This window comes from Lytechinus variegatus, chromosome 7, assembly GCF_018143015.1.
Source record: "Lytechinus variegatus isolate NC3 chromosome 7, Lvar_3.0, whole genome shotgun sequence".
Lineage (NCBI taxonomy): Eukaryota > Metazoa > Echinodermata > Echinoidea > Temnopleuroida > Toxopneustidae > Lytechinus > Lytechinus variegatus.
The window spans coordinates 19,084,569-19,095,153 of record NC_054746.1 but is presented as its reverse complement, the minus strand read 5'-3'; the positions used below and the strand labels follow the sequence as shown (position 1 = coordinate 19,095,153).

Here is a 10,585-nt window from a genome sequence, read left to right as displayed (position 1 = left end):
TGTGAATGCTTGAATTAATGGGGATCTGTTCTCAAGTTTGACATTATAATAGGGGCTAGGTCGGTCGACACTGTCCGATCGAGAGGGTACAACATTTTATTGGGGGGGGGGGGTCAAATTTACAGTTGCTCAATATGATCATGTTTGTTTGTTTTCGTGGAACACACGGACCTTTTTTGCGAAAATAAAGTGGTGAACATGAGGGGACGCCCGGGTCGGCAATATTTATGGAATTTTGCGGTATTTGCCATTGAAGAATAGGCTTTGAAAATCTTGGAGAGGGGCAAGAGTCCCTCATCCCCCCCCCCCCCTTCATACGACGATGTTAACGATATCCACCTGATATAAAACATGCGTCGAAGAATCACCAAACTAAAGATACAGCCCTGTGCATTTTTTTTGGGGGGGGGGTGGCGAACTTTAGAGATTTTAGTTTTATTTTTCAATACCAACAATTTTGGAACGCTTCTATGCCGAACACACCTTTCCCGTGAGGAAGTGCACATTTTTGCTGCAAATCAACAAAAATGTTCAGGATAGTTTGTCGACTTCACCATTAAATGTTTGATCTTTGGAAACTGACTAGAGAATTAGATTTCAAAATTCTTTGACAATATCTGTATAAGAGAGTTGTCTCGATGTCTCGATTGGATCAAGGTCAAATTGTGCCAGCCCCCCCCCCCAAAAAAAAAAAATCCCGCCCCATCAACATTATCGAAAATATTATTTAACCATTGTTGACATTTTTTGCTTTGAACCCCACTTTTTAAACCATATTTCCTTTTTACTTCATTAAAGGCCAAGTCCATCTCAACAAATAAGATGAGTTGAATGAAGTAAATTCAATGAAACGTAAACTGGAAGTGTCTACAAAATCGCATTTAAGATGAATTATGACAATTAATTTGCTCTCATGTTCACAAAATGGCGTTATGAGGCACCTGGTGATGCTACACAGTCGCTATATCTTTCATCATTCGTTGAAATATCCAATATTTCCATTTTTCAATAATGTTCCTCATGACGAACATAATAGTCATATTTGTTTTCAGTATACGGTGAATCAGTAAAGATCTTCCTCATCACGTGCCATTGAAACAGTGGCGGATTGGGGATGAAGATGCATCTGTACATCCTTCCCATGACCTCCTCCATAAAACATAATAGTGGAAAATGTCGGGCATTTGCAAATGATAACTTTCAATCGGGAATAAAACCTTTTGTTTTTTTTTTAGCTTGTCAGATTTTGCTGAACCGAAATGCTAACCCCCTGGAAAATTCTGGATACTTTGAAATCGAATAATCAAATACAATATCTTTTCAAATTTTAGCATAAAAGGGTATTTCTTGGGCAACTTCCCTACATCCTCCCCCCCCCCCCCGTCCGCCCATCTGTGTACTGCCTGTAACAAAGTCTATCACATTTCATCTTACTTAATAATATGATCTCGTATCGAAAGATTTAAGTGCCCATTATCAAATATGAAATCTCATATTTGATTTTCACAGTCTTTGAAAAACACCCCCTCGAGATAGGTGTAAAGTCGAGTGTTTGCTTTGAAACCTGGATTAGTCGTCTGACTCAGAGAAGAAATGACTCATACATCGTTCAAAAACTCTTTGAAGCTGGATCGGGATTGTATGGAGAATGGAATGATTAGTGAGAGAGGATGCTTCTTTGGAGAGGGCAAAAAAAAGAGTGTGAGTGCATGGGACGAGGAGTGAACGGACGTATCAACCAGATATTACAAGAAATTTGATGAAAAATGATGGTTTGAGATGAACAATACAATCATGAAGCTCTCAATCATCTTTCTTCAAATAAATAATGGATGTTGTGGTAACCGACCACAGCCCCCTCCCCGTATCGAAACTTGTTTGAATTTTTTCTGTAAATTTTACTTTTCATCAACAATGACAAAGAATATTCAGTCAAAAGGATGTCTTTGCTTTAATAATGAAATGAAATTCGCTCTTTCGTTTTATCGGTGTGTCTTGTGATATTATGTTTTCGACTATCAAGACTGATCGGTATAACGTAACCCCAATTTCCACTTTTCAGGAAATAATGGCCGGTGATAATTATGTATCCGATATGACGCTAAATAAGGAAGGTATTCCTATAATTCATTTGGTATCATGATAATGGATAAACATTACGATGCATTGTTAATTGTTATCATCATTTGAAGCACTATTATGTTATTTTTCTCTCATAAAATGAAGACACAACAATATATAGTCAATTTAGCTAAAGCTCACCTCCAAGGACTTTCATTGAACTTAAATTTGTACCACACTGACCTGAAAACAGGAAAAAGGAGAGATTTGATGACTCACTGGGAGGATTCATATCTCGTCAACAAAATAACGCGTGCGCGAAGCGCGGGTTGCATTTTTTACATGCTGATCTGAAAAGTTGACATTCCAAGCATTTTTGTAACCATGACCAAAATGGGTATCTTTGAACTCGAATAATGGAACTCGAGTTAATTATCCTCTTGAACAAAATATTACCACACTCTAGGTATCGGTAGCGCGACACGCTAAAGATTGTTTTTAATATAATGACCTGAAAGTTTTTATCGCTATTAGTCCCCTGCCCTTGTGTCATTCACTTTTCTTCCTTTTCTTTTTTTTCTTCCTTTCGCTCTCTTCTTCCCCTTTTTTCCTTCCATTTTTTTTTTGGGGGGGAGGTATTGGTTCCACAGAAAAGAAATGATTTGTAGGGAGATATATTCAGACGAGCCAGACCCAAATTTGGTGGGTATACTTATTGTAATGAATGATATTAGACAGTATTTAAAAAAACTACAGGAAAGAAAGAATTGTGAGAAATTCCATCAGACAGGAAACAGGCATAATGAAAATTAGCATTCACTTCTTAGAAAGTAAGTCTATCATCTTAAAATTAAAAATAGTCACCCTAAATCTTTCGGTATAATTTCTGATTCATGAATGACATTCACACTGTCTTACAAGAGTTTATAGCACCTCGGGTGTCATTCAAATATAATACTTTGTGTGTATTCATGTCTCATTTCAATAGTGAAGTGCATAGTCAATATTTCAAATTGATCATAGTCATAATATTCTTTCATGAATTACATTAAACGTGATTTTTAAGAGGACCAGATTTGTTACGAGCTTATCAAATGGAAATCAGCGCTTTAGAATATCTTGTTTAAACACTTAGCTCAAGTCAAAGTCAACCAAGCCTGCTGAAGTAGGATTTCTCAACACCTATCTGATAAAGTATGTTTGTTTCAAATGATAATGACTGTTAAACCTTATACTTTATACCGTGCAACGGCCGATAGCGACGTTGGTCGAGAATATAACTGCGAACGTTGTCGTTCTCCCAGTAACCTTTCTGCAAGGATGGATGACGTAACCAAACCCCAGACTGAAGGTTCTCAAGTCTGGTGATAATTTATTTATAACAGATGATTAATTAGTCTAATTGGCTTATTTTGGAATGTTACATATTCAATCAATTTACTACAAGTTTTATACCAATGGTACTTAGTAAACATATATGTCTATACATGGCAGGCAAAGAAACAAAATGTAACATGGAAATGGTTGCCAACTATTCCTCTTGTGTTAATCAAGCATCGACATCTACAAAAATATAATTTTTCTTTTAAAAAAGGGGGAAGAAAATTTGTTTCTGAGCAAAAAAAAATACAGAAAATAACTCCCCGAACTTGTCAAATGACTTTTTCCCTATTTCCCAGCACGTGAACTTTGTAAGCACATCTGAATAGTGATGAAATGATTTACGTACGTCACATCCTATTGTCATGGAATACAAGCTTCCATTCTTTTATGCATACATGTATAATAATCGTTACATGATAACACACCCCTCCAAAACAAACAAAATTATATTTGAATCCCACGCAGGGAGAAATGATCAGATATAGCGCGATAAAACGAGGGCAGGGAGAAAGTTTAAAAAAAGGGACAGAAAATAAAAAACACAGAGACAGAAAGCAGGGACGTGAGAGGGAGAACCACGTCCCTGCAGAAAGGTAGACGCAATGAAAGAAAACAAAATGAAGGTGAATAAGGATGGGAAGAGACGTGGGGTGTCATTTTAGTTTGCATGCTGTTTGATCTATACCCACCAGTCAGTAAATGGTAGTTTTAACATAATCACAGACTTGTTGAATTTACACGAAATTTGAAGAGCAGATGCTCATTATATAGCTGTATGTTGAATTATTTTCAAAAGTTTTAAATTGTCAATAAATGTTGCTAGGTAAGCTCCTATCGCGCTCCTGGGCGACCAAACTACGATCCCCAAAATCCTGGACATGATGATATTTCGTTTATTATCATTATTGTCTTTTGACCAAAGAGTTAGTTATTGTTTTCATCGTCATATTCATATTCCAATATGCTTTAATTTTAAAGCTTACGGTCGTGTATGTAACGTCACCATGGAAATACACATTTGTATACTCTATAGGCCTTTTGTTTCATTTCCGAAATCGTAGTCGTTTATGTATCTATATAATAAAATTACATTTAAAAATATGGTAAGTAGGTTGGTCTTCAGCTAATTTGCACAGGTTTCATTCTAAAATCCTTGGTTACCCAAACTAGATCACTAAAGGTTTCAATATTGATGACCTGGTAAAAATTTGTTTGCAGACGTGTCTGGCAAAACAGTCCAACCCAAATGTTCTGTATATCAGAATGAAGTTTACAATTTGTTTAGCGTGATATTGTACGAATTTAGATAATGATCATCTGCATTAACGTTATATTCGTGAATAAGAAATGAAAATAAGGAGCATGGGATACGGGGTGACGAGGTGTAAAGGCAGTAGCTCGATATTTTCGACCCTTTTTAAAAAAAAACTAGGAACCATGCCCTATGAGCAGGGGTGAACCCAAGGGGAGACGGGCCTCGTCCCTATTCTTTTATTTTGCTTGTCAATTTATTTTTTTGTGGGGGATATTGCGCCTTCTCTGATGGTAACCTTCGACCTCTTTGGGGATGGGGATTGGCAGAAATTAAACCATTGAACATCCCACTCCTGCAGTCAATCCTGGTTCGGCCTCTGCTTATTTATAGTGATAGCGTACAAGAGAATTTAATTTATTAAAAGAAAATATGTTGAGGTTTGTTTTACATGAATGCATGCACAGAACATGGGGTAGTTCAGCCTTACCTTTTTTTCAGCATACATTGGACTGGGAGAACAATTTTGTCTTGGATTTCAGAACAAGTCCCCTGAAACATTTCCCGATTCTTTCGTTGTCATCGACTCATCGTTCCTGACATTCTCCAAACCATAAACACGAGAAAGATCTTTCGATTTTTCGAGGGACGTGTAATCACAGTTCTCTAGAGTAAATATTGAATGTCTGAGTGTCAAAACGAAAAACAGGCCATGCAGAAAATCAGGGACCTACGGAACTAAAGAAGATAATATTATCTTACTCATACATGGATGCACCATTGTCTCCTCGCCGTTAAATTGTAATAGTAATCGTGTGTTTTTAAATATCTGAAACAAACATGAATAATGATCTACATGTATATGTTATAAGCAGATCATCATAAGGTAATGGGGATGAGAGTCCAGAGATAAACAGCATTGTCATTTTACAACTTCTCCATTAATTTTGAACATTTGCGAATTAATCTTGTCGGGTAATTAAGGGCGGTGCGCGCGTGCTGGGTTGATCAACCCAAAGACGTTATGATTTTGCACGTAGTGAAAGGGGGAATGGAAAAGGAGGGGTATTAGTCGTATAATTCTATATTTTTCATGTAAATAAATTGTTAAGACGATTTATGTCTTCTCGTCCTCCCCTTTATCAATTAAATACCCTGCATGGCGTTGTCCCTGATATCACGGCAAAATATATTTTATATTCAGTCTAAAACAGGCGCGTAGCCAGGGGGCGGTGGGGGCGGTCGCCCCCCCCCCCAAAAAAAAAAAAAACGCCCCCAAAAAGAAAAAAAGAAGGGAAAGAGAGGAGAAAAGGAAAAGGGAAGGGAGGAAAGGGAAGAAAGGTAGCTTGTGTTTTTTTCTTTTTATTCTTTATTTTTTTTCTCAAAAGAGAAACTCCTTCACTCTTCTTGATCTAAATTTATATATGAATTTTGCTTCCGCGCTGCGCGCGGTTAAATGACAATATTGAAGTTCGCCATTGTTTCCCCCACCTTTTCTCTAACCCTGTTTTTCCACCTCAGCTATGTGTTTCTTGCCAGTTAGAGTTAAAATTGTATACATTAGGGCATGAATTCGAGTAATGTTAGGCCGAAGTAAATATATGAAGTTATCTTTTTTTTCAATTGATCGCGCAACTTCTGGTCTGGTCGGCTCCGAGCGGGTAAAATCTTTATATCAGTTTCTGCCGTCACCTCCATAAAGTCAACTTCTCCCGCTTTTCAGCTCATTACTAAACAATCATAATTTTGGAGCAATTAGGTTCCTAATATAAAAAGAGGAAGGTAAGAAATTCGTGTCGTATTAAATAAAAAAGTACAATATTTTTATCAAATTGTATTAAACTTCATGTCATTTCCCTGTATACATTTATCTCCTGTCCTGTTTTGCGCCCTCAGTTTGAAATTTTGAATGACACTTAAGTTTCTTTATATTCAAAATGAAGCGCTTCAGGATAAGTCAAAGAAATTAGGCATCCTTTTTTTATATAGAAAGATAATTTCAATAAATCACAGAAGTTTCAACTTTTTGCGCACTATTTTCCTTGTAATTAAGTTCAATAATCTTAGAAAATCAATTGAATTAGAGCCGATTGGGTATTAGAGATATCTACATTTGATGAAACGTCCGCCCTTTGAAATTTCAGAGTTTCATTGCTCTGCGCGGGGAGGAATATCTTCCTCCCTTTTTATGCCAAGAAAAATTGATAAAACGCTTTAGCTTCCGCGCTTCGCGCGGAGTTATTATCATTTTAATTTCCTCCATTGTATACCTCTTTTGTGCGTTCACAATCACTTTTGAAAACAAGGTTCAAAATCGCAATATAGTCAACCGAATTGGAGGTACTAGAGACAAGAGAAACGGCTCCTTTTCATTTCAATTTATGAAATACTAAAAGCTTCGCGCTAGGGAGCGCGCTTCGCGCGCTCTGTAAGTGTTGGCCATAGAGTTGTATTTAACTCTATGGTGTTGGCACGCTTCGCCTGCATTTACCGCCCCCTCAAAAATGAAATCCTGGCTACGCGGTTGGTCTAAAAGAGTTTACCAAATATTGGGTAAATCGGAACATGCATGATGGTTGAGTATATAGATATATTTTGTAAATTGTATGCAATTGCTTAAAATAGCCCAATATGAGGTTAAAAAAAAATACCCAGCAAACATGCATGTTCCCTTTGTACCCAATATTGGGTAAAATTTTACTCAGTGTTTTTAGATATAAGAATGCAATTTTTTGTTTGAAGGAGGGGGGGTTAAGGACTGAAAATGACGCAATTTAAATGTTCGGAAAAAATGTACCATGAACATTACTGGGTCTCCTCCACCCCTTGCCCTACCCACCCCCAATCACCAGCACCTTGTAAATGACGTTTCAAACTCTTCGGTCTAGAAACCAAGAATCAATACCAGATCAAAGGTGAATTTTGGTGAGAACTATATGCACTCTTGTGTTGGTTATCTTGTGGCTTTGTTAATCACGTTCCTTGATTATGACTTCGAGGACCAACGCTTCCCTGTTTGCCTAGACCCTGGACCAATAGGAAAGAAGACTGGAACTCGATAAATACTTGCCTCGCAGAGAGCTCGTCCCCACACCTCCAACAAACGGTCCAGGAGTCATCGTCTCTTCTCATTTTTCTCCCAGGTAAGATAAACTATTCATAATTGTTGTCGCACGAGTACTGCTGAGATTCTCATTTTCATATTGAATAAAATCTCTGTCTTTTCAATTGTCCCTTTCCATCTTCCCCTTTCACCACAGTTTACTTTCTCGTTTGTCTCGTCTTAATTACCTTTCCCCTAGTTCCATTTTCTTTCCTATTTCTTCAATTAGTTTGCACTTTTGTCTTCTGGATCACAAGTTTTTTTTCATAAGTTGTCTTTTACTTGGCCTTAGCGACAGGAAGCAGGAGGATTGTTGTCATCTCCATAATTTATTCAACAAAATTTCAAAGGAAGTCTGCACTAGATCGATCAATTAAATATTTTGTTAAATGTTATACCCCCGCGGATACTTTGTATTCTATGCTTAAACATTTTATAAAAGTTTGATTAGGCGAACACGAAATATTTATATTCATACTTGCTCACGTTAATTTTGGAGAGTAGACCCTCTCCCTGTTCGATTCTTTCATCTTTTGATTTTGTTTATTTTACTTTTCATTATAATGTACAGTTCAGTTCACCATTATGATTTGAATGAAAAAATAATTGCGATATATTTCTTGTCAAATTAGTTTAAAAGTGAACTGTTGGTCTTTTCTTTAAAAAGTTTTATTTTGGCATTTCACACTTTGCAAAATATGTATTTCTGTTTTTTTATCATTTATTTATACAAATATATGACATTATTAAATTCTGATCTGAAATTCAGTAAGAGCTGTTACAGAAGTTACATCTTCGTAAGAATTTCTGTGACATGCCTTTCTCTTTTCTGCTTTTGTCATGACAGCAGTAAGCTCAGATTGCTCTCCAGATATGAGCAAAATATTGCGCTATAAGTCCGTCAGAGAAGGAATAATTAATGATGAATATTTCTTCTTATTTCCAGTTGATTTAGAATCCAATCATTCACCATGCCTAGCTTCGCTGGAAACTGGAAACTCGCCAACCACGATTCCTTGGATGCTGTCCTCGACAAGCTTCAGATTCCCGCCGACAAGCGCCCTCCCGGCCAAATCCCACAGCTGGACATCAGCATCAAACAGGATGGCGACAACTTCGAGATCACCACCACGGCACAACGTGGAACACGTACAACCTCTTTCGCCGTAGGAACACAGTTCGAGACAGAGCTCCTTATGGGCACCGTGACCGTCAAGGTTTGTAATCAAATGTCTTTGATATATCTTTTAACTTTGGAGTTTCGCGAGTCGAAATCAGTGATCAACCAGTCAATTAACTTTACTTCGGACCTACATTAGAAATTAGTCATTCAGTTAATCATTCGAGCAATCATCTACACAAAGAAACAAAACCATTGCAATCAATCATTAATAGAATCAGGAAATAAATCAGTTGATTGACCAATCAATCAATTAGTAATCCTATTTGCATCATTCGGTAAAGATCACTTAAGATTGAGAGATGTTTTACCAACCATAAATGAAGCAATCGCGTATACGTAGGCCTATTTAAATTAATCAAATAATTAGCCAACCAACGGATGTTTTGATTAGTCAGTCATTTCATTTGGCAGCAATAGAACAACCCATAAATGTATAAATGAATCAATCGTTCAATCAATAATCTATACATCAATCAATATTTTTGGTATACTAGCAGTTATACTTTAAAATAGGTATAACGTAGCCTTACAAACTAAAATTTCTCATAAATTTAATATAAAGAATAAAGTTCCATCTACGATTTTTGTGGGCAAATGGTTGTGTCGAATAGAATTTCACCATCGATCATCATCACTGTCATGGGGGCCGCGGAACGGTTTTGAAAGGTGGGGGCTGACCATGAAAAAAGTTGGGGGCTGAAGCCCCGCCAGCCCCCCCCCCCACGTCCCTGGCGTCATTACTACCACTGCCATCAGTATACCTAATATACATCCGTCTTCACCACCACCACCATCATCATCATCTTCATCAATGGCAACATTGATGAAGATGTATCTATTACTAAATTTAATTCTGTTTAATGTTGTCGTCGTGAATATGATTATAATTATAAATTTTCTTATCATTTTATTTTTTTCTTTTACAGGTTACTGCATCATGGGACGGTGATAGTCTGGTCCTTACCGGCGAGAAGGGCGCCAAGCTCATCCGCCAGATCGTCGGAAGTCAACTCGTCTCAACCATCGACGTCGGCGGGACCGTCGCCAAATTCTACTTCAACAAAGCTTAAATTGATATAGACATCATGTCATCTGCAATATGCCTTTGATGAAGAAAGACTGTATATAATTGTAAACATTATCTCATCTCACGAATTTAAAATCACTAGCACTATTTTTGACCGAATTCTCGACAACCTCTCAAGGTTATACCTTTATTTCAGCATCGTAACACATGTTCGACAACATTCCGGGATCTCCACATACTATCATCATTAATACTTGAATGGACCGCTTGTAAATAAATTAACAATATAAAAGTTTATGTCCTCGTGATATATGTCCGTGTTTTGTGTCTGTAGGTTAAATGTGACTTTAATTATCTTTAAACTCAATACCTTGTCTTTAAACGATATAATAAAAACTAAATATAAACGATTTAAACTACAATTTCAAAACAGAGACTATGCAAACAGAAGAAAAAATGATGAAAAGGAAGTAAAAGGAAATAGTTGAATCCAAAAGAGGGGTCGCGTAAAGAAGAAAAGAAAAAAGGGAAAAAGAAGAGGGATGATTTGAAAAGATAGCAAATCGGATTGAAAGA

The 10,585-nt window shown here is 36.9% G+C and overlaps 1 protein-coding gene across 1 annotated transcript; it reads left to right on the top strand.

Moving 5' to 3' along the window:
• The first annotated feature begins 7,730 nt into the window (after positions 1 to 7,730).
• Positions 7,731 to 10,306, top strand: LOC121418656 (fatty acid-binding protein type 3-like). Its single transcript, XM_041612639.1, has 3 exons — positions 7,731 to 7,839; positions 8,746 to 9,016; positions 9,909 to 10,306. The coding sequence occupies exons 2-3, from the start codon at positions 8,771 to 8,773 to the stop codon at positions 10,050 to 10,052; spliced, it is 390 nt and encodes a 129-aa protein (XP_041468573.1). The 5' UTR covers positions 7,731 to 7,839; positions 8,746 to 8,770; the 3' UTR covers positions 10,053 to 10,306.
• Positions 10,307 to 10,585: the final 279 nt, after the last annotated feature.

Excerpts from the sequence above, each read along its gene's own strand:
- LOC121418656 (XM_041612639.1), top strand. The coding sequence starts at position 8,771 with ATGCCTAGCTTCGCTGGAAACTGGAAACTCGCCAACCACGATTCCTTG. Across the intron at positions 9,017-9,908 it reads TGGGCACCGTGACCGTCAAG|GTTACTGCATCATGGGACGG; the intron begins GTTTGTAATCAA and ends TTTCTTTTACAG.